This window comes from Eleginops maclovinus, chromosome 6 (genome assembly GCF_036324505.1).
Source record: "Eleginops maclovinus isolate JMC-PN-2008 ecotype Puerto Natales chromosome 6, JC_Emac_rtc_rv5, whole genome shotgun sequence".
NCBI lineage: Eukaryota > Metazoa > Chordata > Actinopteri > Perciformes > Eleginopidae > Eleginops > Eleginops maclovinus.
In genome coordinates this window covers 23,588,140-23,615,382 of record NC_086354.1, presented here as the reverse complement: position 1 = coordinate 23,615,382, position 27,243 = coordinate 23,588,140, and the positions used below count along the sequence as shown (strand labels likewise).

Genomic DNA, 27,243 nt, shown 5'->3' with positions numbered 1-27,243 from the left:
TGTTTAAATGAAATAAGGTTAACACAAGCTGAAGAGATTTTAACCATTTGTTCCACCACATAAAATACCCCACTGCTGAAGTTAAAAACAGCGGATGCTCACAAGTGTCTAAATGAGATGACTAAACATCATCACGACCACCATTAGCCGTCTTTAGCTTGGCGGTGGTGAGGTGAGATCATGTGGCCGTGCTGTAGTTCCTTTATAGCCCAACATTAGCGACCTTTAGCTTAGCGGTGGTGACGTGAAGTCATGTGACCGTGCTGTAGTTCCTTTATAGCCCAACATTAGCGACCTTTAGCTTAGCGGTGGTGACGTGAAGTCATGTGACCGTGCTGTAGTTCCTTTATAGCCCAACATTAGCGACCTTTAGCTTAGCGGTGGAGACGTGAAGTCATGTGACCGTGCTGTAGTTCCTTTATAGCCCAACATTAGCCACCTTTAGCTTAGCGGTGGAGACGTGAAGTCATGTGACCTTGCTGTAGTTCTTCACCAAAGATCTATATTTTTTACTTTCTATCTCTTCACACAAAGACACTGATTTCAAAGAAAGTTCACAAACTCCTGAGACCTCTCTCTCTCTCTCTCTCTCTCTCTCTCTCTCTCTCTCTCTCTCTCTGTTATAAACCCATGTTTCTCCTTGTCTCGTACAGAGAAAGCTCCAGTGGCGGATGCTGAGGAGGTGCAGAAGGCTGACGTCTCGTCCACAGGACCGGGGGTCATTGATAAAGATGCTCTCGGGCCCATGATGCTGGAGGTAAGCTCCCCCCCCCCCCCCCCCCCCCTCGGTTATCATGCTATTAGGGGAACAGAGTTTAAAGGTCAAAGCGATAGTGACACAAAACAGTGACACCGGGACATGTTTGTACTCATGTAGAAATCACACCAGTTTGTATTAAATACAAGTGTGTGTGTGTGTGTGTGTGTGTGTGTGTGTGTGTGTGTGTGTGTGTGTGTGTGTGTGTGTGTGTGTGCGCGCAACAATTCTTTTCTTTTTTTTACTTTATCTCATCAACAAAAATCAATAATACTGAAATCTAAACTTAATATGTGGTGTAAAAGATGTTTGGAGTGATCTCATTCAGGAGGTATTACACTGGTCAAAATTAGAAAGCTAGACTAACATATTTCAAAGGTATATAAATGTTGAAATAGGTGGTAATGTCTAAGCAGAGGTAACAGGTTCTTGTCTTTATTATAGAACTATTTGCATATTTTTGGAAGATAAGGTTCTTTTTTAGTGGCTAAGGGAAGCTAACTGAGGTGAGGAGGTGTGCGTTGAAACATCAAGAGCTGTCTGTCCGTCCGTCGTACTCTAAATGGCGTTGCATTGTACAGTGGCGCAGAGAGATAAGAGTTCCACCGGCCAGCAGCAATGCCGTCATCTAGCCTACTCCAGTGTGTGTGTGTGTGTGTGTGGGTGTGTGTGTGCACGTTTGAAAGTGTGTGTGTGTGTGTGTGTGGTGACGTATAACATGGCACCCAATGAGGTTTAAATACCTCTCTGAAAAGCCAGATTAGAAAAGGGAGGGGTGGGGCTTGACCACACACACACACACACACACACACACATACACACACACACTATATATAGCTTGCACCAGTCGCAACATTGGCCGAACATTGGTGTCTGCTCGGAGATAAATATCTCTCTGTCCGCTCCCCACAGAGTGATATGTGATGTGATAAGCAGCCGTACAGTAGCAGCGTGTGCAGACATGCGGCTAAAGGACAAATCACACTCTGTTCATGTAGGTGGAAAACGCTGAGTAGACAGGAATGAAAGAATGGAAAAACACACACACGCACACACACACACACGCACACACACACACACACACACACACACACACACACACACACACACACACACACACACACACACACACACACACACACACACACACACACACACATACAGCTAGATAGGCTCCTGTAGACTTGCTTTAGTGCCTTGGGTTATAATAAGGAGTTGCTGCTGGGTGTTTTTGTTGACAAAATGAAGGTTTGGATTTTTCAATTTTGTTTAACATTTTCACAAAAAATCAACTCATATATATATATTTTTTAATCAGACAATTAAAGACGGAAAGAACATGTATTATTTTCATAATAAGCAGACAATTTAAAACACACTTTTGAGGCTCACACTGATGTAAAACTGTCACATTTGCTCCAAATAAATACCCGTTTATTGCATTTACAGTAGATAAATAATACAAATTTAAAAAATAAATGGGATAAACTGTATATGTTAAGGATAATAATTATATTATCCCCCCCCCTCAGGCTCTGGACGGCTTCTTCTTCGTGGTCAACATGGAGGGCAACATAGTGTTTGTGTCGGAGAACGTCAGCCAGTATCTGCGGTGCCAGCAGGACGAGCTGATGAACACCAGCGTCTACAGGGTGCTGCACGACGGCGACCACGCCGAGTTCGTCAAGAACCTCCTGCCCACCAGCCTGGGTAAGAACCGCAGGACGTCTACTGGTCTGATGGAGGAGCTAATGTGAGGTGTTTGAGGACGACCAAATTGGAGATCCTTCACTTTTTTACTGTCCTTTATTTCTGAAATACAGCTCTGCCTTTAGGGACGGCCAATTGATCCAACAGCTCGTTATTCGGACACCCTAATTGTCCAAAAACTGTCCCGTGTTATCCCAAAAAACAACGGCTATTGTTGTGCACCAACAAACAGAAGCACATGACTAAAAATATAAGAATGACGTCATAAGACAATCCACCTTCTGTTTTTACTATGACAGAGACTCAACACTTCTTTCTGTGCCTCTGATTGGCTAGTTCTTCTTAACTTTGTTCGTTGGCTTGGTTAAGTTTTGGCATGAGGCCTGTGATTGGCTAGGATTGGGATTATCCTATCACAGTAAGGCAATCGGAGTCTGGCAAGTCATGCCATTGTAACTGAGGAATTCCTATGTTGTCTTTGTGCATAATAACTAGAATCTGAAGAGGAAGACTTCATTCAGTTATTCGTCATTTTGTTGTCAAAACTGGACAGTGGGATGAAAGGCATGGCATCCTGAAATAATAATGATGGATGAGGAGTCTTGCTTTTGTAAAACTGCAGTAAAACTAATAGGGAAGAGCAAACCAGTTTAAAAATTCCTGTTTATTAGCTACAGTATGACACATGTGTAGCTCCAGGCTAAAGTAGCTAACGGTGTCCCGTCTGCAGTATTACCTGTTTTTCTAAATGAGCTTCTCTCCTGTCGGAAGCTAGTCACTATTGAGTCTCTGTGGAGTTTCAGCCTGACCTAAGTCACCTCAATACACCTGAATACAGACCGGTACAAAGCAGAGCAAATAATGCTAATATTATGTTCATTTTGTGTTGACACACTTCTGTCTGTACATCTTTATAAGGTCTGGAGAATTGGGATACATGTAGGTTAAAGATCGGTGTGAAAGAACAGAGATAGCTGCAGGAAACTACCAACCACAAATGACTTCCTAAACAATCCTAATATATTTTTGAGAGACCTTATTGACAAAGGTTTGGCTAAATCCTCCTGACAATGTGTGCAGCTTTTGGGTTTAATCCACATTGAAACTCCAAGAGATACGGGTTAGTTTGGTTGAGTAGTTTGGTGTTGCATTGCTGACTTTGAAGTAGAAACTACAATACTCACATTTTGATTTAACGTGCTTTATGTTGACCACCTTGTTGTCTCTCTCTATCCTCCAGTGAATAACCGCAGCAGTGACGCGTCGAACAGGAACAGCCACACGTTTAACTGCCGCATGTTGGTCAACCCTCACGCTGACGGTGAAACTCGGCCGGCGTCCGACCAGCAGGACGCGTCGGTGCAGAAGTACGAGACCATGCAGTGTTTCGCAGTCTCCGAACCCAAGTCGATCAAAGAAGAGGGGGAAGGTACTAGCCTCTGACGTCATGTTATCTTTTGATTGTCTTTCTGTTTTCTTTCCTAATCTGGGTTAGGGTTAGGATGACCTTAGGAGGAACTCTCTCTGGCGGAACTTCTAGAATTTTAGCCTTTGCAGACCATTTACATGCACTACAACATCCCCAAAAAGCACAATACAGCAATTTGTTTCGCTATTTGTTCCTCTTGTCTTCTTAAATCGCCTATCAACTCCTACATGTCCTCTCTCGCCAGCCTTTTCTAATTTTCTACAATTTTACCTCCTTTTTTTAAAAATCTCACCACCCTTGTCTTCACTTTCTCCATCCCCACTTCCCCCCGTCTCTTGAGTCCTGTCCTCCTTTCATCACCACCACACTTTTTTCCCCCATCCATCGAGAGACACTAATTAGTGTGTGTCACTTTGTCTTCTTCCCATCTTATCTTATCTCTCACACACACACACACACACACACACACTGGGGAAACAAATCTGTCTGGCACTCTAATTTGAGATGTCTGACAACCAGATTTTGGGCGTTGGTGGTTGAGATTAGGGAGTAGGCTGGCGTTAAAACTCAGTCTGCGTCTGGTGAGGCTCACTTTATGAGTTTGGTTTCGTTGCTGCAGTACTGCTAAGGTATTCTTCTGGTAGAAAATGTTATTTAGGTAATAAATTGAGTATAAAGCACATTTATGGTCCATCAGAGTAGTGTCATTAATGCTTAAATACTAAATGTAGAGTGGCATTTCCAGTCAAATCTGTTAGGAATAACCTTAAAGCGTCACCTCCCCGCTTTAACTTTCACAAAATGTGTTCACCAATGTTATTCTAAAGGTCCCACTCCTATGTTCCTTCTTCTGTGTACATGTTATATTCCATTACTTGATATGCATGCGTTAGTGTTTGTAAAGGATTATTTTAACAGATGTTATTTTTCAGATTTCCAGTCATGTCTGATCTGTGTGGCGAGAAGAGTCCCCGTCAAAGAGAGACCTGTGATGCCCACGTACGAGAGCTTCACCACGAGACAGGACCTCCAAGGTACAACACTTACTCACACAGAGTTATGTTTGGTTCTTGTAGGAAAGATAAGGTGTTTATGTCAGCGTTCACTCTGAAGGAAAAGTCTTTATACATTTAATGAAATGTGGACTATATCATCTATTGCTCGTACAAAACAATCCAGGTCTCATTTCCAGACTCCAGGGGTACTATTTCAAACACTCCTGCATAACTGAGTCACTCCTGCACAGATACGCTTCTCAACAGTGTGAGTCAGAGAAAGAGAAGTGTTTTGAATAGTAAGGTTTTTAAGAAAATGCACGTGTTAGTTTTCCTTTATTATGATCAATCAGTAATAGTGCATAGTGCCAATTTACAATGTTTGATAAGTAGGTTGTTTGTAAAGTTAATCTAAGGTCAGGAACAAATTCATAAAAGCTGCAGAGGTTTGGGTGAAGCGATGACCCTACAGCTCCATAAAAAACAACACCAGCAAACATCTGTAACATGGCAGTAATGAGTTAACATCAGGTGTTCTCCCTCCCCAGGTAAGATCACGTCTCTGGACACCAGTCTGCTGCGGGCCTCCATGAAGCCGGGCTGGGAGGATCTGGTGCGGCGGTGCATTCAGAGGTTCCACCTGCAGAACGACGGGGAGATGTCCTTCGCTAAGAAACACCAGCAGGAGGGTGAGGAGGAAACTGAGGGAGGCCTTAGCGTGCTTACTGTAATCCTGTTTTCATTTTATTTTATTCTGGTTTGAATGATATAGTTTTGCGAGTCTTGATGAATTTTTCCTCGGTCAATGTCGAGGGTTCGTTGAAGTTTAAATTCTCTGTTTTTTGTGCAACTTTCTTCACTAATTGTGACTTTTGTGTATTTTTAAAAAGCGCTCTATGAATTAAATGCATTATTATTATAATAACTATTAAATTATTTGATTAATAAATTGGCAGCCAATCAAAATCGACCTTATATCTAGTTTTCTGTCTATTTTCTTACAAATTTTTCGGACATAGCACCACATTGTTTGTACAAATATATGTGCTGCAAGATGTCTGGTTAAGTAATTGTCCTGTCAGGTTTCCATAAAGACCGTGGAGCCACTAGTGCTCTAATTTGCTGATGTTTTAATGAGTATCCTATTGGCCTTTTTTATATATCATAAATATAGTCTAGAGTAAATCATTTGAAAACAGATCGTATATACTCAGTCCCTCTCAGTGTCAGGTGTTGATGTTAAAGAGTGTTTCTCTGTCTCCCTGCAGTGTTGCGGATCGGCCATGCTCTCAGCCCTCTGTACAGATTCTCCCTGGCGGACGGCACCATCGTCTCCGCTCACACCAAGAGCAAACTGGTCCGCTCCCAGGCCAACGAGCCGCAGCTCTACATGTCCCTGCACATCCTGCAGAGGTACGGACACTCTTTCAACTCCTCTGCATCCACTGTGGTGTACCTGTACTCCTAAGCATTGTGTTAGTCTTGTAGTTTCAACAAAAAATATGCAACCTCAGGATGTTTCTGAGATTGCATATTTGAAATGTTGCACCAAAGTTTACCCTTGTTTCTGAATCCTGCAACCTTTTTTCTCCCGTCCTTTTTGGTCTAATTCTTTACCATTATGCTTGTACAGTTAAAATGTATACATATGTTTTTATTAATAGCCTCTTTTGACAACAGACTTCGAAATGAATGTCTTATTTCAGTCGAAAAACAAGGTTTAAGTCCCAAAAAAGGGATCCTTAACCTATCAACCTTCTTGATACACTTTTGGTTTTGTAGTCTATCTCACTAGGAGTAGTAGAGAATATAGTAAGAGCATTCCTTCTTCAACAGTAGGGAGTTAGTTTATTTGTAAAGGCTATTCAAATTGCTTTATATAGGCATTAATACAAAATAATAAGCAACAAAGCAAACCAAAGGACAATTAATAAAAGGGGTAACTGATTGGTTGCAGTTAAAAGTGCAATGATAAAGCACAGCTATAGGATCTCAGGATAGGCAGCGTTAAGGAGAACGGTTTTTAACCCTGATTTAGAAGAACCCAGGGAGTAAATCATCCCAAATAAACCCTGAAAAAGGACGTTTAAATAGACAAAGGATCAAACACTTTTACTAAAATGGGTACTATATGTTCTTGGCTTAGTTTAAAATGAATATCAAACTAAACTTCAAAAATGTTCCACAAATATTTTTGTAATTGTGCAAAAATGCAGAGAACTGGATTTTGGGTAGAAGTTAAGTCACTCTTCCAAACAGAGTAGTAACGAGGCTAAATCTGTGACAGTGTGAGAGCTTTAAATGTGAATCGGCTCGAGCCCCAACACTGAACACACAAAGCTCCCATTGTACCGCCGCGATAATTTCCAATGTGAAACTTGTGGAAGTAAAAAAAAAAAAAGGCCAAGTTCTCGCCATTGATCCCCGAAAAGCTCTGGGTAACAGCCCTGGCTTTGTGTCCCAACCACCGTCCAACTTCCACACTGTGACTGGTCATACTGGGGGGTGGATGCTGGAGGGGGGGGGAGGGGGGGAGGTGGTCGTGCCAGTGGTCTTTGTTTTTGATCCACATTTCTCAGCAGGAAACAAAAACACACAAAGACATCCTGCCAACAAAATCTATATTCTTATGATCTACTTTAAATGATTAGGTTTTGCCCCCCCCCCCCCGCTTGAAATGCCTCCATTAGACTCCTTTGTTCCCTTCTGGAACATAGTGACATCACTATGTAACACTCACGCTTCTGTTGGCTCGCACTCCAACACATTGAACGATGTTTTTACATTCTTAAAATTCCTCCGTCTTCTCCTCTTCTGATTCTCGTTTCTTCTTGACTTCCAGAGAGAACATGACTGTGGAGATACCAGGAGGGCAGGGACTCACCAAGCCAATGACCCCCACCAGCGTGAGTGGTCCCTCCCCCTCCCCGGATGCCAGCGTCTCCAGCAACACCCCGGTTCGTGGTTTTGGGGTCGCGTCGGGTCGGGCGTCCACGCCTCAGGGGAGCAGCCCTAAGGTGCTGAAGCTGGGCAGCCCCTCGGCCCAGGGCAGCCCCAGCGTATCCTCCGCCGCCCCGGGCACCATGATGTCCCCCCGCCACCGCCAGAGCCCCGGCATGGTGGCTAGCAGCAGCTGCGGCAGCCCTCACGTGCAACACCCCTCCGGTTCCTTCTCTCCTGCAGCCGGGCTCCACTCGCCGGCGTCGGTGTGCAGCAGCTCGGGGAACGGCCAGGGGTTCAGCTCCCTCGGCGCGCTGCAGGCCCTCAGCCAGGGCCACAGGGTCTCCCAGGGACTCTCCGAGGGGCAGCATGCCGAGTCACCTGACAGGAAGAGCCCTCAGAACAGCAAGAGCTTAGAGGCGGATTTACTGGGAACTTTTGGGGAGCAGCAGGAGCTGTTGTCCCCCCCGAACCAGGAGGAGGAGAAGGACAGCGACAGCTCCGAAGGTAACGGGGGTTCAGGGGAGGGGAATCGCCTGATGAACACAAAGGGCCACACTAAGCTTCTCCAGCTCCTCACCACCAAGCTAGAGCCCCTCGATCCGTGCTCCTCACCCCCTTCAGGCGACGACCAGAAGGACCAGATGGGGGTGCTGGCGGGTAACAACAACCACTCCACCTCGCTGAAGGAGAAACACAAGATCCTCCACCGGCTGCTGCAGAACAGCACCTCGCCCGTGGAGCTGGCCAAGCTGACGGCCGAGGCGACGGGGAAAGACCCCCTGGGGGGGGAATCGGCTTCAGGGGACAGTATGGCCGCCCTGGGTGAACTCAAACAGGAGCCCGGGAGCCCCAAGAAGAAGGACAATGCGTTGCTGCGCTACCTGTTGGACAGGGACGATAACGGCGTCCTGGATAAAGCCATCAAGATAGAGCCGGGCGAGGAGCCGCAGCTGGCCAACGTGAAGACAGAGAAACAGGACGTGGGATTCAACATGGCGGACCAGGTCAGTGATGTGGACTTTATGCAGGGTTAGTGGGGAAATTATTAGCTGATTCGATTACAATTTTAGTACATCTTCATGGAAAAATGCCTTTTGTGTTACTCTGAGTTTAGCATGGTTAGCATTACAATTACTTCTATTATCGGTTCATTTGACAACTACTTTCTTTATTAATCTATGGGTAAATGGGCAGAAACAACCAGCAGCAGTTGGGATTATTATTTTAGTAAATTAAAACGAAAAAATGCCAACTTGTTTGGTAGGGTTTCAATTATTTTGTATTGAATTATTTGTTAATATGAAAATATAAAGTCCCTAAATGAATCGTTTAATTTACAAGATGTATTATTATTATTATTATTTTGACTAAACCCTAAATAAATGTACTTTAAAATAACACGAAAAGCTATAAAAGCAGAAAATTCTACAAAACAAAACGCATTTTATTTTATTAGCTTTTTTTTACTGCTGGTGAAATAACCATGATCCTCACGTTCCAACCGCTCTGTCTTTTATGAGAGACATAATCAATATATCCACTTTAAGAAGCCGACATATGTGTGTGTTTAACAGCTCCTGTAAACACGTTGGAGTGAGAAGGTGTGTGTGTGTGTGTGTGTGTGTGTGTCGTGTTAACTTCCTGCAGGCAGCTGATGGCAGCCTGTCAGGAGTCAGTTAGTCCCTGAAACACAAGAAGCTCTGGCAGCACACACACTGACTCACACACCCTTTTTATGTGTGTGTGTGTGTGTGTGTGTGTGTGTGTGTGTGTGTGTGTGTGTGTGTGTGTGTGTGTGTGTGTGTGTGTGTGTGTGTGTGTGTGTGTGTGTGTGTGTGTGTGTGTGTGTGTGTGTGTGTGTGTGTGTGTGTGTAGCTGTAATAGAGATAGAAAGATGAGGGATGTCTCTGAGCTCTGTTTATGTGGTAAAGCATGCAGACTGTTTATCAGAATCTGAAAACTGTATCCCAGGGGGGAACTTGTTTTTGTGACAGTTGCTCCGATTAAAAAAAATAATACTGATATAAAAAGTGCAATAAAAATATATGAAATAAATAAAGATATTTATATAAAATAAGACATCAAAATAAATGATCATTAGATAAACTAGAATATAAAAATGTTATAGCAAGAATGTGTAATAAAGAGAGAAATATAAATAAAATAAATGAAAATCAAATGTCCAGTGAAAGATCACCTGAAATGGAATCAAATATATTTGATTGAACATAATATAAATGTTTACATTGTACTACAACATCTAACATACTGTATATACACTGATATATTAGCGTTCGTAGCATAAATGAATACTTAATTGCACAGTTTTCAGTCTGTTTTTGAAGTGAGACTCCGCCTGATGTTTGCAAATCTCGCAAAAAAGGGACGTTTTTGGCGCCAACTCCGACCAAAATGTCTACAGAGTAGATCTCCCCTCTTTTGAAAGTGCGGTGTTGCTTATTCGAGGTGCAGGTGCGCAGACAGAGTTGGAGTTAGCTTCAGGAAGAGGCCGAAGGAGGAAAGTCTTACTTCCTTTTTCCTCCGGAGAGCGGAGGCTGCTGCTTTCAGAGACTCTGATCCTGGAGGCTTGGTTTGTAGTTTGTAGAATAAGGTGATGCTTTTTCTGAGCCGGTCCTGATGGCGCCAGATCCTTTCATCTCAGGTTAAAGGAATACTTGGTCCATCAATTACTCACCCCGTGTTACTTTGAGGAAAGTCATGATGAATTAGAGGAAACAGCGGAAGCAAAAACAACAAAACTATATCAAAAAATGTCTCAGTTATGCAGGAATAAGCCCACTGTGTCCAAAACACGTGCATTTCAAACAATACCTCAGTATTTAAAACACGTTGCAGCCCCGAGGTGCAGCAAAACGATTTTATATGGTAAGGGTTTAATTGGAAATGCATGTGTTTTGAAAGTAGGACTATTGAAATGAGACATGGACTATACACACTGCCCAGGTCTGATGTATTTTATGGTCGTTAATCATATAGGATAGTAGTATGGTTGTGCAGCCTTTCTATACTTTAATCCGTTAAGGCTTTTCTCGATTTTGACATATTTTTGTTACACCTTGGAGGCTTGCAAGGAAAAACTAAGTCAAGAATTTAAAGTACCACAGAGCAATTTATAATTTGATCATATTGACGGGTGAAGTATTCCTCTGAGGCTGTTAGATGATGTTAGTCAGAGCAAAACTGGAGAAACAAAAGGTCAAATCAAAGGGCAGAGTAGATGATGAACAGTCAATAAGTGCAAGAAAGCCTGCATGGTTTCTCCTGTATATGCATAAATCAATTATAAAGCACATAAAAAAGTGCTTTATTTGAGTAATTATTAGATATTTTACAGGTTAAGGATAATAATGACACTAGAGGGGCAGTGTGTGCAAAGACCTGTGTGCAGAAGAGCAGTGTGTGTTGTGCATCCTGGTGTGTGTGTTTGTGCAAGACTGTGAACATACATTACACAGTGTGTGTGCATTTTATTTACAGTCTATTTTTGCCTGTGCGTTTCACTGTATGTGTGTGAGAAAGCCAACATCGAGCATACTCATATTCAAGTTGTATTCCTACTCCCTGCATTCAAAGGCATTTTTCAATGCATTTTACATTTAATACACTCTGCTAACCTGGATGCTACCTTAAAGACTAGACTGTAGAATATCTCAATTAACATGTCCTTAATTATCTCCAACTTCTGAAATGTTCTACCATATTTAAATTGTTTACATCCAAACCATTAAAAGAACCGCCAGTATGTTTAGGATTTATACCGACCTCTAGTGGCGGCTTTGGAGAACTACACAAGTATTTGTAATTCCTTTCGTCCCAAATTTCAGTTTTAAAAGCAAATTATAGGTTGTTTTTTTTTGCTTGGAAAGTCAAATGTGATACCTGAGCCTGCATATTAGAATCAAATACTATATTCATCACAAGGGAAATAGTTTTTTTAATGTGACAAAAGCTCCATTTTAGAATAATCTACAATAAAATGTAATATTTAAAAAAAAAAGAAGTTAAAATAGAATTTTCGATCAAATATTAAATAAAATAAAATAAAAATAAATACATTTAAATGTATATGTGCAAGGAAATGTAATATGAAATGTAATACATGTTGAAATAAATGCTAAAGGAGTTAAAAAGTGTTAATACTGTATGAACTCCGTTACCCCTTCTTCGGGCGAGCAGTAAAAACCCAAAGTCAGTGTCTTGATATTTAAAGTATGATCTACGTACATGATTTTATGCCCAGTATGAACAACAGACAGCTTTACCACACACACTGCAACAGACATGGGATGAATAAAAATACTGACTGGATAAACAGAGACGTTAGCTCCATATTTCAAGGTTACCGTCACCTGGATTATACAAGTTTGGGGGCGTGTCCTACCACATCCTCATTTAAAATGATGCCCTTGATATGAATTGTTCTGTGTGTGTGTGTGTGTGTGTGTGTGTGTGTGTGTGTGTGTGTGTGTTGTGTGATAGAGCAGTGACTGTGTGTCTCACTGTACATCACACATGACCTCATTAGTGCCGGCAGTTTATTTTTAGCTCCTCCTCTATTCATCAGCCAAATGGCCGCAGGACACCACTCCTGCCGGTGTGTGTGTGTGTGTGTGTGTGTGTGTGTGTGTGTGTGTGTGTGTGTGTGTGTGTGTGTGTGTGTGTGTGTGTGTGTGTGTGTGTGTGTGTGTGTGTGTGTGTGTGTGTGTGTGTGTGAAGGGTTACACTTCACTGTAATGAGGGGGGTTTCAGTTTCTTTGGAAGTTGTCGTCAAAAGTGAATCTCAGATTTGTTCTTTTCATTCTTTTCTATTTTAAATTGAATTAACTTTGGAAGAATAGAAATGTTTTCCAGTAGATTATTAGAGGCTCAGTAGATCCACTTTTCCAAATAATGATGATTTCTAACCACAGTCAGAGGAAGGTTCTGCATATGGTAAAAATATGCTTATATCTCGATTAATAAACAGATGTTGTTATTAGTTTTCTTTCTCTGCAGATTTCAGTATAAAATCCAGCAAATGAATTGTTGAATGAAGAACAGATAACATGTTTGATCATTTTGAAGCATATTGTATCTTTAAGTTCTTATTTAAATATAATACTTTATTCTATTCTATGTTCTATCATTTATTTTAATTAAACATCGTCTGACCCCGGTCTTCCCCCTGTGGCTGATCCCAGGCCAGTGAGCTGGAGGAGCTGCTGGAGGATCTGCAGAGCGGCAGCAGCAGCAGCAGCAGCAGCAGCTGTACCCAGGTCAGCCTCCGGTCAGGAGAGTCGCCCCCTCTTCCTCCTCCTCCTCCTCCTCCTCCCTGCCTCCTGCTCCCTCTGTGGACAAACAGAGCATCATCAGCGACATCCTGCAGATGACCGAGAGCAGCAGCAGCCCCCCCCACCAGACCAGAGGCTTCCCCCCCACCGGCCCTGCAGGTAGTGATGATGACTTCTGGGTCCTCCAGATGTTTAAACGATGCTACTTTAACCATATGATATTTATATCTCATCTTATGTAGCGCACAGAAATTGGGCTGGTTGTTTCCCGCTCTAGTATTTTCTGTTCCACTTTGTGCTTAATCTTTACTACAATTTATTGAGAAACATTGCAATTTTTACTTGACTTTATTTAAATTAAAGCTTAAGTTACTTTATGAAGTCTTTGTTTATAAAATATATTTTTTAAATATAAATATAACTGGCAAACGGTTTGTACAGGAGTAGGAAATTGAAATGTATTTCAATTGTTTTGTTTATCTTTATCTTTATCTTTATTGTTTTTTGTTATTTCTTTATTTGTATTTATTTTTAGATATTTTTAATTATTTTTCTGAAATAATTAATTTGGATTATTTGTACATTTTTTGTTTTTCCTTATTTGAATGAATTTGTATTATTTTGTTTGTATTTTTTCATTAATATTTCTCCATTATTATTTTTATTATTTAATTTGTTGAAATTATATGTTTTATTTTTATTGTTATTTTTAGATTTGTATTATTAATATTATTAAATTTGTATTTATGAACTTTTCCTTCTTTTGGTACTTTTTAATTTAACACTTTAAATACATTTTGCCGATAATACTTATGTATTATTATTGTTGTTGTTGTTGTTGTTGTTGTTGTTGTTATTGTTATTGTTACAGTGTGCTAATAGCACTTTCACTTCCTCCTACAGTTTGTTAATAACAGATATCATAAATAAAACCCTCTTCCTTCAGCAGCCTTTATCGGAGCCCGGCCGGTTCAGACGGGTCGCTGTGCTGCTCCGGTCCGCAGCTCGTCTCTGGACAGCAGTATGGGCCCAAACACCATCAGGCCCTTTCCTCCCCAGCACAGAAACACCGGCCCCTACTCCTTACTGCAGCAACAGCAACAGCAGCAGCAGCAGCAGCAGCAGCAAGGCATGATGGGAAGTCACGCAGGCATGGCCAACCAGGCTGCGATGGCGAATGCAGGTCAGGATGGAAAATAAATGATCTGTGGGTCTTTAGAAGATCTTCAGGCGGCAGATATTAAATATAACGGCTGTTTCTGCTCCCTCCGTATCAGGCATGCTGAGTAACGGTGCAATGAGGGGCTCCATGCAGCAGGGCTGGGGTCCCCAGGGGCCCATAGGGGGTACTGCGGGCCCGATGATGGGCCACGGGTCGTACAAGGTCGCATGGTGCCCACCCACGGTGCGCTGCCCAGCAGGGGCCCGCCTGGATCCAGGGCCATGGTCAACATGCAGATGATGGGCAGCGGTGAGAATGAAAAACGAGAATTAAAGAAATAAAGTCGCCTGAAAACGTGACGTTATTCTGACTTCTGGGGGCTTTTTCTTCCCTGCAGAGATGGAGATGGCAGCCCCTGCCTACCCTCATCAACAAGCACCGCCCAATCAGACGGCACCGTGGCCAAACCGAATGATAGCCATGGATCACTATGGAAACCAAAGCAGGTATGGCATTTATTTAATAAAACAATAGAAGAGTCAAACAATGAAATGATTTTATGGGCAGCAGCACCTTGGCTTTTAATTCACAGTATCTCCCTTCCGTTGTTTTTCACTTTTTTAATGTTTTATTAATTTGTTTGTTTTTATTTAATATTTTTTAATAATTTTTTTATTTAATTTTAATGTTTTAATTATTGAATTATTTTATTATTTAGTTATCTCCTGCTTTTTTCTTAAATAATAATAACAATATTACATTTTATTTAAGGGTGCCATTCATGACACAAGGACACCGTACCATTTGTTAAATATTATATATAATTAATATATATAAATCCCTTTGAGCTGCGTCCTGTATGTGAAAGTACTAACAACACTTTATATTATTATTATGAATAAATTATTATTTCATTTGACAATATTACCAATTCTCCTTCCAGGCCACCGTACGGCGTCCCCCAGGAGGACGGGATGCGGTGTTGCGGCTCGGGGCCCGAAGGCCAGCCGGATGAGAGGGCCCTGCTGAACCAGCTGTGCTCGGTGCTGAAGGACTACGAGGGTCTGGAGGAGATCGACAAGATGCTGGGGATCCCGACGCTGGCTGGACAGGTGAGCCCCTTCAACCTGATCCCAGAGCCTCAAAAAGGGTTTGAATGTAGTTTATATATAAATGGATATTCCCTATATTCAGCAATGATATATGTATGAGTACAAATGCACAGCTGAATATATTGGATTATTTCAATTTGTAATTATTTATTTTTTAATTAACTTTTATTTTACTTTTATTTTTTATATTTTATTTTAATACGTTATTATTTTAGTTTTAACTTTTATTTTAATTAATTTTTTATAAATATTGTATGTTTTTTATTTTGTTTATAATTGATTCACTTATTGTTATTTGTAATGCCAATTCATACATTTGTATTGATCTTATTTATTGTACAATGTGCAGATTTATTCATGCTTTAATTGCACATTTTATCTTAAACCTTTTTATATAAATATATTAAATATAAAATAAAATGGAGAAGTAAGACAGGAAACCCAATCCCCCCCCAGGGATAGAGACATTAACTATACATTGGAACTATTTAAAAGATTTTAATCATCTAGATTGTTGGTTCAATTAGATTCCCCTCACTCTTACTATCCTGTCTCCCCCCCTGCAGGGTCACATGTCAGAACAGGGCCAGTACCTGGGCTCCTCAGACCACGGGGTCAACATGAAGCCCCTCCATTACTCTCAGCACTACGGGGACCCCCCTGGTTACGGCACCATGAATCCTGATGGCAGTTACCACCCCTCTATGAGCGGACACATGGGGCCCCAGAGGATGCCGCCTGCCGGGTACCCCCCTATGATGAGGATGCCGGGTAGCGTGGGACCCCGTCCGGTAGGGATGAGGCCAGGGGGGCCCAATCCAGGGGGGCCTCAACCCAATAACCTGAGGCTCCAGCTGCAGCACCGCCTGCAGGCCCAGCTGGTGGGTGGCAGCAAACATTTTCCAACCTTTTCCTGATGTTTATTTGCTGAAATGGATACATTGTCTTTGCAGACCGTTTACATGCACTAAAACATATAAGACACACCACAGGAGAGGTATAACCCCCCAAAAGGCAGAATATAATCTCTTAAGTGCGTCATTTCTACAGAAAAACCTTCTCCTTCATGTTGAAAACAATCAAACAGTTTTTCCTGTAACTGTGATGCCAGCAGGGTTCACTGAGTTTACACAGCAGCCGCCAGAAAGGAACACACAGGCTTCAGCTTTCTGATTCATCAACAGCTCCCTGCTGCTCACACACACGCACACGCACACACACACACACACACACACACACACACACACACACACACACACACACACACACACACACACACACACACACACACACACACACACACACACACACACACTCACTCACGCATAACGTTGATTGCACCCTATGTTCCCATAATGTTCCTCTTGTGATTGCAGCTCCTTTCTGCTCTATTATTGTCTGCACGTGTTTCTGGATTATTGCATACATTTTGTTTCTGAGTTTTTTTAGTCAAGGACCCCCATAAATTTCCAAGGGGGTTATCACTCATTTTTGAAACATTACATTTGATCACCAAGGACTCACTTCTCAGTCCATGTTCACAGGTCTAGATCGCCACCTGGTGGAGAGGTAGGGGAACACAGCCTGTCTGTATGGACTAAGAATTGATGGCGATTGTTACTTAATGTCTTCTGTAATTCCCTTTGAGATCAATAAAGTTTTCTCTCTATCCTCCTGTAGAACCGTCAGCCCATGGTGAACCAGATGAGTGGAGTGTCCAACATGAATCTACCTCTAAGATCTAACGTACCAAACCAGGTCAGTGTGTGCTTGTGTGTATTTAAAGCTGTTATTTTTGTATGTAAACACACTTTGTAGCTCTGTTTGAAAGGTGCTGTATAAAAAGTTAGTGCAAAACCTTCTGCGGATTAAGTTAAATCACAAGGTTTTTAGGTTCAATCACACCTTATGCCATACAGTGTATTAGTAGCATTATCCCACAGCGCTGTCCTCTTGCAGGGCCAATGGTGCATTCACATGCTCCTCAGTTTGGTGTGTTCATGAGCATAAATATGTAATGCGGAAACACCGAAAGTTCCTGTCTGTTATTACTCATCATATTTAAAGAACGCATTGATATTTGATTATACATTTTCTGAGTTGGGGTGCCTAATTTGGCAACCGTAAAACATCATTGGTGTATTCACATTTGCTCCAAAATGTTATGGATCTTCCCTGGCTCGTGCCACACCCTTCCACCATAATAAAGGAAAATCAGGCAGGTAGTTTTTCTGTCAACGTGCAGAAAAATGGAGCTTAATACCCCATGAAATTGATCAAATGCAAAATGATGTAGACCTGACAGTTTTATAATTGGCTTAACTTGCTCCTCGGCGTCTTGTTTTGGGCTGTTTCATGTTTTTGAAGTTCCCCCTCCTCTGTGTCTCTCTGCAGGGAACCCTCAACGCCCAGATGCTGGCCCAGCGTCAGCGCGAGTACCTCAGCAACCACCTCCGGCAGCGGCAGCAGCAGCAGCAGCAGCAGCAGCAGCAGCAGCAGCAGCAGCAGCAGCAGCAGCAGCAGCAGCGGGCCATGATGATGCGCACTCAGGGCGTCAACATGCCCAGTGGGGGGGCCGCTCCCACGCCGATGCCCATAGGCGGCACCAACCCCCGGCTCCCTCAGGGAAACCCGCAGCAGTTCCCCTACCAGGCCTCCAGCTACGGTACCGGCCTGCCTTCTCCTCCTCCACCTCCTCCTCCTCATCCCGGCTCCTCCAGTCCCTTCTCCTCCTCCCCTCTCTCCCCCGGCCATCACCTGGCTAGCCAGGGAATGATGGGAAATGTAGGCGGACAGTACAGCGGGGTAATGAGCCCTCCGTCCCAGCACAGTGCCTACCAGTTCAGCAGCTCAGGTATTTCCTCAGAGCGCCGACTCAGCGGTGTGTGTGTTCAGGCGGCGTCACGTCGCTTCTGTCTGTTGTGGTGGAAATCAGATATAACCATCTTTGTTTTAGTCATTCGTCCTCTCTTGGGTCGATTGGTGTGGTTAGAGTTTGCAGGATCGAAATCCTTCCTTGAGCTGGATATGTTCCGTAACATTTTCTGCTTTTACACATTTCTTTGTTTATGGGTTTGACCCGTATCATAAACCATGCAGGGTCTACTCTGCATATCAGGAAGGGAATATTTCTAGTGGTGAAACTTGTTTTAGAGGGTGTTGTGCATGCCCTCTTCATCAAATTTGAATAACAAAAATGTGTAGTAGCTGAAGTCAGGATGGATAGAATCCTGACTTCAGCTACTACACATTTCAATGATATGATATGAGAATAGGAGAGTACCTTTCTAACTACAGATGGAAATCACAAGGTAGTTTGTCGATAACATCTTTGTCTCTTCAGCGTCTGACCCTTCTATCTGCTCCAATCTGCAGGAATGAGTCAGCAGCAGCAGCAGCGTCAGGATCCCGTGTCTGGTTTCCCGTGTGGCGCTGCGACCCCTCAGAGCCCCCTGCTGTCCCCCAGGATGGGGCCGGGGCAAAGTCCCATGATGCAGCAGAACCAGGGCCAGCCCCAAACCCAGCCGCAGGGTCCCAACCAGAGAGTCCCCGGGTACCAGCCCAGCAGCGGGTGGACCCAGTCTGCCAACGTCTCCACCAGCAACAGGTAGCAACATTAGCTCGTTAGCTTTAATGTCAGCAGTATAAAGTGGTTGGTGCAGCAGTAAATGATATATAAACACAACAACAACAACTTTTTGGTGGACATTCTACATATTTGACTGTGTTTGCCTCCTTGCAGTGTGTACCCGCAGCAGTCCCAGTCCCAGTACTCCACACAACCCAACGCAGGAATGTACAGCAACACCAACAACATGAACCTGGGAGTGATGGCAGGCGGCAGCGGGGGGGGAAACATGAACCAGATGTCAGGACAGATGAGCTCCATGAACACAGAGCAGGTGAGGGATTTTTAATTGCAATTTTAAGCAATTGTTCTGGTTTTCTGTCAGACAAAAGAAGTCATTCTCAGTCACCAGGCGTTATGATATCCATGTTTGTTGTTATTTTCCTGCTTCAGGTGGAGGACGGCAGTCTGATCCTGGAGCAGCTGGCCGGGATGGACATGTTGACGCAAGAGAGTGAAGCCAGTTCTGTAAGTTAAAGATTTGCACGCAATAACTTAGTGTCTCCTTTAGTCTGTAAGTCTGTAAACATACTATGAGTTCAGGTCGAATAAAATGTCATAGCTATGGGTAAACATAATGTCCTCCAACTAACAAAAGTGCCTTTTCATTAGATATATATACTTCCTTTTCAGAGTTTGCTTGAATAAATCCACCAATAGAACAAGCTTGGTAAGATTTCTTGAAATAAGATGGGATATTTAGATAAATGGGGAAACTTATTTTGAACTGAATCAGGAGATGTTGTGCTACCAAAATTAGCCAGAGATGCTCAAAAGTGTGTAGTTTTCTGATGTTGATTGGAGATTTTCCAAGAAAAATGAAAAGAAAATGTTGAATCTGAATGAAAAATAAGATGCATTGTCCAAAGACAAGACCTTACATCTCTGAGTTTTTAGCTCTTATGTCAAGTTTAAAGACATATTCTGACTCGATATTAGACAAATTTACTTGGCAATATTTCCAGTTCTTTCAGTGCAATCACACAACAGTATAGGAAATAGAAAAGGACACAATAATAATAATTAAACACCACTTTTAATTTCTAAAAAGCCATCAGAATACAGTCTAAAATCACAAAATAATGAATTGACTCCACTGGTGGTCCTGTTCTCCAACCACTGCGTGCTCATATGTCCTTTTACTACAACAACCTCGAGATTTTCTCTTTGTTTTCATTGATAATTAATGTGATTTTCTGTCTTTTGTAGAATTTCTGCTGACCCCGGCTGTGTTTAAGACAAGGTAACAAAGGAGCAAACGCACAGACGTGACTCTGCTCATGAAGGATTATCGAGGAGTTGAGGACACATGATGTAAATACTGCTCCCTCTGTCACACCGGCCAAATCTGAGGCAAAACAGGAGGAAGACAAAACTGTAAATGAGTGTACACATGTGTGTGTTTGAAACTGGAACAACAGTTTGAGAAGCGAGTGGTTAACGAGCATAAATGAAACCTCTGGATTTGATCTTTCTACGGTTCTAATTGAGACTGAAAAAACATCGAAGGTTTATGAAGAAATATTTTACAGGTATTTATAGTTTTGAAGAAGTTTTAGAGATTATTTGTATTTCATTATAAAAATCAAGGATATGTTTCTTTAAGAAAATCTCAGAATGGTACGTAATGATGTCGATTTTAAATTTTAATATATTTCAACTGCTGTAGTTACAGGGGAGCTGTATCCCTATTTAATGACTGTTTGAATGAAGGTGAATGTGTATAGATAGTGTACATACCTAGATTTTAAATACCCCTTTTCCTCTTATGTGGCATTGCGTAACAGCAGTTTGGAGTTTTAGTCCAATGTACATCTGTCGGGAGCAGAAATGCTTCTTTGGTTTGATGAAACCTCAGTGGGTAGAGCTAAACAAACACAAAACAACAACAAAAGGAGGTCAGTTCATCCGGCATAGTCTAATCAAGTCAAAACCTAAGCTAAATGTTTGACTACCATATACTTATTCTCCATTCTGTTTGGTCCACCTGTGTAACCTTGCCTGGTTATAGCTAGAAATCAGCGAGCTATAATTCTATTTAATTTAGCTAATTCAAATGTTGAAGTTCAGATAAACTAACTAGCGTAGTTAAGCTAGTTTGAGTTTAGCTTACTAGATAGCCCAATTAACCTTGTTTCAGCTAAGCTAGGGTGACCAGACGTCCTCTTTTGCCCGGACATGTCCTCTTTTTACGTCCTGTCCGGAGCGTCCGGGGGGTTTCATAAATTCATGAAAACGTCCGGTTTTCACTGTTGGGACCATTAAGCGTGTACTTAAATTGACTGGCGCTTCCCCCCACCCCCCAACAATCGCAAGTGTCCTCTTTTTCGCCACCTCAAATCTGGTCACCCTAGCTAAGCTAACTAGGCAAGGCAGGTTCAGTAAAAAATAGTGCAGTATAAACACATTATAAAAGGCATTGAAAAACAGTCATTTAAGAGCAAAGATAATGAAATAAACACAACAGGTATAACATAGATGAATAAAAGTCACAGTGCAGTGTTGGATCAGAGCAGCTCAATTAAAAGCAGCGGCAAAAAGAAATGTTTTCAGCCTGGATTTAAAAGTAGAACGAGTAGCAGCGGCTCTGCAGGGTTCTGGGAGTTAGTTCCAGATACTAGATAGCCTTCTTAACACGGCTTCATATAAGCGCACTACATAGCCCAATTAACCTTGTTTAAGCTAACTAGATTAACCTAGCCTACATTAAATGTCAGTCATTTGACGCCCTGGCTTTTAATCAACTCCAACATCTGGTCAAAACCGTAATTTGTCCAAAAACCTGCAAAACATGACATTGCCATCACCTTCATCAGTACTGCTTATTGTTTATTAGCAATAGCTAGCATCCTGACACCCTTAACTCAATGGTGAGAGTCTTAGCATGTTAGCAATGGCAGGGTATTTACATTTAGAGAATAACACCTGAGACCTGTTGAACATTAGATATCTGGAGACACGTTATGTTGACTTTCAGTTCCATTTTCAGACATAAATGGTTCGTGTGCTCGACTTACTGAGGTTTAACCAAAAGGAGTCATTTCTTCCTCTAAAGCAGCTTTGCCTCTAAAAGAAATCTGTGTACTAATGAAACTCCATGCTGCTGTGATTCTTTTCAAAACGGCCTGCAGGAGTTCACAGGATTCATATGAAGCTCTCTGTCATGCTAAAGGATAGTTATAAAGGTTGTACTTTGGGGAATTTTGTGGGTAAAGCTATGATCTTAACATGACAAGACAGTCTCTTACTCAATATACTGTTCATGAATACAAATGAAAACCAGGTCAGAGGGAGGCTAAAGGCAGAATGAGTAAGATTGTGCTTAAAAAAGGATGAACCGTAGCTATCGACAAAATCCTACTTGAGTTTAGGGTCAAAGATAAGGTCTGACATCAGCCATAAACAGATGATTAGTCCTGAGTCCAAACGTTATATTTAATATGGACGGTTAAGTGACCCAGCATTTTTAACATTACTGGACAATTTGGGAACAGGTGCTCTCTATATTCATCAGGTGCTGTCTTATATAAGCTTGTAAATGAACAAAAATGGAGAAGTGGATTTCTTGAATCCCTCTTTCTCTCCTTCACATGGTCCAAAAATCTGTTAATCATATACTGTAACCATAGTATGACTTTTATTTGGAGGTGAAAATGCAAAATGAAACACTGAAGTTAATTTTAAACCTTTCTGATTCTATTTTACATTGATTTCTCCTATATGTCCAGCTTTCAAATTGTAAAAATCCCAAATATATTACGTAAAAAAACCTCTTAAAGAAAATGTAAGCCATGGAAATGTCCTGAATGTGAAACTCTCTGCAAAGGCAATCAAGAGCGAAACTCATGTACAGTACTAACGATATTTGACTGACTGATGCAGTACACATATATATATATATTGAAGATTTTTAGATGAATATTTTATCAATTGCAAAATACTGTATTTCCTGTCAGTACCTTCAGATGATGCCTTAGATCTGTGATCTGTAACTGTAAGCTTTACAGGTGATTAATTCTGTCACATACTGCTGAGTGAGCGTTTCACCACTTCACACTTTAAGTGTAATAAAAAGGCAGCCAGGGTTTTTATATTTCTCCCCTAAAGCGTGTTTCAACTCGTGGAAATTACAATAATTCTGTGTTTGCAGTTTTGTTTTTGGTTGTAGTTAAACTGTACAGTTGCAGCTTGTGTGTGCACAGTGCATCCGGTAGATTCTGCTTCACTAACACGGTTTGTTCTTCTGTTAAAGGGCATTAAGTAATATTTGACTTTTGCTGATCCCTGTTGGTCCCCAGTATACTGTAGGAGTACTTTAAAATTCAAGCTACGGTGGCCTGTTAATGACATATTCAACCGTAAAGCAAAACTGTACTCCTGAGACAATTAGGGACTCATTTATGACATGAAATGCTTTAAAGTATCTATATTTTACACAACAATAAATGTACAATCAATGCGGACAAGGTCTCTATCACAGCTGAGGAGATTTCACATCGAAAGCAGTTTTCGATTTTCCATCTTTTATTTAGCAAAAACTGCAAAATTTTGCCGACGTTTAAGAAGTTTTTACCCAAATAAAGCCGGCAGATGTTGTCCAACTTCAATTATAGGTTAACCTAACAGAATGCATCTGAATGAACATCCATTATATTAAATCAAAGGTATGTAAGAACTAACGGAGAACTCTTAGTTTATTTTTCACATTTTCTTTTAAAGATTTGTTTTTATCAAAGCCTCTACAGTAGATCCTTTTTAATGAGTGTAGAGTCTTTAAAACACTCTTATGGTCTTATTGGTTTTAAGTGGTGCTGTCAAAACGCATTTTAGATTATTGATCTGCTTCCCTGGGTTGGGTACTTTTTGTTTTGACCATCAGATTGCATTAAAGTCTAAACTATATACAATAATTGATCTTCCTTCACTTAAAACAAACGTATATACCCACCATGTTTTAGAGTGCTTGACAGGGAGCCTTTTATAGCTGAAATGTTTTGCTATACTGACAGGAAGTTTTAATAAAACGCGTGCAGATCTCAGAAACTGTTGAAGTAATCATGAAGACGTTATTTTGTGATGTGATGAAGTCAAACACACTTATTGCCCTTTTTAGAATATCTTACAACCACACCTGATGTATGCCACTGTACAAGAGTTGTCTTTGTGATCAGCTGAAAGTGTTTTAGGGTCAAATACAAAATCACAGCGATGTGTGATGAAGATGTTCAGATTTTCCAACACACACACGGATCATCCAGAGTGTGTGTGTGTGTGTGTGTTTGTTTGTGTTTTATTATGCAAAAGTCCAGACGTTCACACCACTTTATGCAAGCTGTCGACTCTAATGTTGCTTTTGCCAATGCTGCTGTTAATTTATGATTCATGCCACTGTAAATAAATTATTTTTATTGAGCGGGACGGCCTCTGTCTTTTTGATTTCATCCACTTTAGAGAGTAAATCATCCCTCAAGTTACACCAGTTTATACAAGTATATTTCATACACAACAAAATATTACATATACATCACTTATACACAGAGGTGTAAAGTGATATAGTATATTTACTCAATTGCTGCACGTAAGTACATTTTTGAGGTACTTCTTACTCCACTACAATTCAGAGGTAAATGGTGTACTTCTACTACATGTATTAACACCTTTAGTTGCTAGGCAGATTAGGATGAATGATGGTAAATATAATCTCCCTTAAATCAGACTTTAGTTCACCTGCAGTAAATCCAGCAGCTACCCTGCAGTATACAAAGCCATTCAAACTAGCTGCACCTTTACCAGCTCTGAGAACACTTTAATGATCAATCATTATAAAACATATCAGAGATATTATTCTGAAATGGACCAATCAAACAATGACTACTTTTACTGTCGCTACTTTAAGTACATTTAGAGGAGAGTACTTTCTACTTTCACTGGAGGAACATTTAGAATACTTTTACTGTGACAGAGTATTCTTACACTCTGGTACTTCTACTTTACTCAAGTACAAGATCTGAGTACTTCTACTTTACTCAAGAACAAGATCTGAGTACTTCTACTTTACTCAAGTACAAGATCTGAGTACTTCTACTTTACTCAAGTACAAGATCTGAGTACTTCTACTTTACTCAAGTACAAGATCTGAGTACTTCTACTTTACTCAAGTACAAGACCTGAGTACTTCTACTTTACTCAAGTACAAGATCTGAGTACTTCTACTTTACTCAAGAACAAGATCTGAGTACTTCTACTTTACTCAAGTACAAGATCTGAGTACTTCTACTTTACTCAAGAACAAGATCTGAGTACTTCTACTTTTACTCACGTACAAGACCTGAGTACTTCTACTTTACTCAAGAACAAGATCTGAGTACTTCTACTTTTACTCACGTACAAGATCTGAGTACTTCTACTTTACTCAAGTACAAGACCTGAGTACTTCTCCCTTTCCGTGTAGGTCTCTCTGTGGAACAGCAGGGGGTGACATCCTTCAAGAATTTCAGATATGACCCTGCAGCATGTGTTGCATGAATTCTTGCATCGGTTCCCTCCTGAATGTTCTTAACATATTAATGTCATGTCACATTTTTCATCCTTAAGGCAATTCAAGCTACAAACAACAACAAAAAACCACAATAAAATGTAGGGACAATGATTGTTGTGGATTATAACCTTAATCAACCTTTTATTCTTGAACCTGTGTATGAATATGCTCCTAAGTGTATGTTTTAACACCTATATGCACATGCACATGCTTGAATACACGACACAGGAAATCAATAATACTTTGAATTGATGTGTGCAACTTCTAGCCGGGCCCAATCTCCCTATGCCCTTAATATTTCCTCTTGAATTGAGCTTTGAATAGCTTAAAAGTTGAGTCTATACCATATTAAACCACAGACATGTGTATTGTATTTGCTTGTATGCATGTATAAGTGCATATTGGAGATATATTACACTAACAATCACGTTACAATTACCATTAAATGACCTCTTCTTTATATTTTGGGACTTACTTCCCTCACATATTGATCCAAATAAGAACAACAGTTTGAATGACACACTCAGATTCATGTGGTACCCCAAAAGTCCCTTATATCAGATGTTAAACTTGTCCTATATGTCTAGAGAACTTACCACATCTACATATACAAGAGCACATGTGAGCCACAACAACAATGAGTCACGCGCAAACTCTTTTACTTTTCCTCTTCTTTGTGCAGAGGAACTTGAAACTGTTCCAGCACCGGACGTCGTCTGTGTGGTCCTCTCTATCCAATCACACAGCAGCAGCATGGTGTGCCAGGACTTACTCTCAGATAACCTTTTAGTCATGAATATACAACTATGAAATATGACCAAAAAGTACTTTAATTTGAAAGATACCATCATTGAATTAGAGCTTGCAGTGTGCATAAGACTGCTCAAGGTCAATGACTTCTTGAAGGTCAGAAAGTATTTTTACTTATAAAGGTAAGAAATAATGTTTAAGACTGATTGCATAAAGATATGTTAGCGTTGGGGTCTTTCATAGATAACAGACATTAGAGAGTGACTGATGAGTGGCCCAATAAACAGTTTAATAACATATGTGATATTTGTTTTTACATTCAGTCTTCGCTGCTACCATTACATATTTATCATTGTAATGGATGTCCTTTGTATGGCATCATTTCTACTTTAATGCTGTCAAATTACTCACTTGTTGTGTTTGACTCACAGAGAATATGTTACAGGAAGCGGATTATTTCCGGACAACACTCTGGGCTGCAATTTGTTGGAATTAGTTTCCGCAGTACGTGATCTTGACGCCCATTGGATAATGTACCTGTCAGTCAAACATTCTCATCTCTCATTGGCTCTCTGGCTTTGGCTCGGAATCCCTGATCGTGAGGACCAAAGAGGGCTAGAAAAAGTGAAGACGTCTCACTGTTGGTATTTACAGACCGTGAGACTATTGAGACTTTTCTAAGTTTTAAAGCATTATATTTTACTTTAAAAAAGCCAAACACATGTTATTCTTTCATATTCTAATTTCAATAATGCTAAGCTAACTTTTCTGTGTTCCCTAACTATTAATGAATTAAATAAATATATTACATCTTTTAATTGTTTTTTTGAAATTCATTTAACTTATAGCTTTTATAGGTTTAAATTTACATTATTTTGTATAGTTTTATTAGCAACATTACCTTTATTAAATAAAATAAATTGATCTT

General features: G+C 40.9%; 1 protein-coding gene across 1 annotated transcript in view; it reads left to right on the top strand.

Annotated features, from left to right (window-relative positions):
• Positions 1-24,440, top strand: part of LOC134865872 (nuclear receptor coactivator 2-like) — a 42,383-nt gene extending 17,943 nt beyond the window's left edge. Inside the window, 21 exon segments of the mRNA XM_063885669.1 lie at positions 654-757; positions 2,290-2,467; positions 3,708-3,896; positions 4,829-4,930; positions 5,440-5,580; positions 6,160-6,304; positions 7,734-8,838; positions 13,036-13,080; positions 13,083-13,284; positions 14,072-14,308; positions 14,403-14,498; positions 14,501-14,596; positions 14,685-14,793; positions 15,231-15,399; positions 15,966-16,280; positions 17,080-17,157; positions 17,794-18,253; positions 18,775-19,006; positions 19,142-19,301; positions 19,421-19,495; positions 20,237-24,440. Coding sequence (XP_063741739.1) covers positions 654-757; positions 2,290-2,467; positions 3,708-3,896; positions 4,829-4,930; positions 5,440-5,580; positions 6,160-6,304; positions 7,734-8,838; positions 13,036-13,080; positions 13,083-13,284; positions 14,072-14,308; positions 14,403-14,498; positions 14,501-14,596; positions 14,685-14,793; positions 15,231-15,399; positions 15,966-16,280; positions 17,080-17,157; positions 17,794-18,253; positions 18,775-19,006; positions 19,142-19,301; positions 19,421-19,495; positions 20,237-20,248 — 4,250 coding nt within the window. The 3' untranslated portion in view covers positions 20,249-24,440.
• The last annotated feature ends 2,803 nt before the right edge of the window (positions 24,441-27,243 follow it).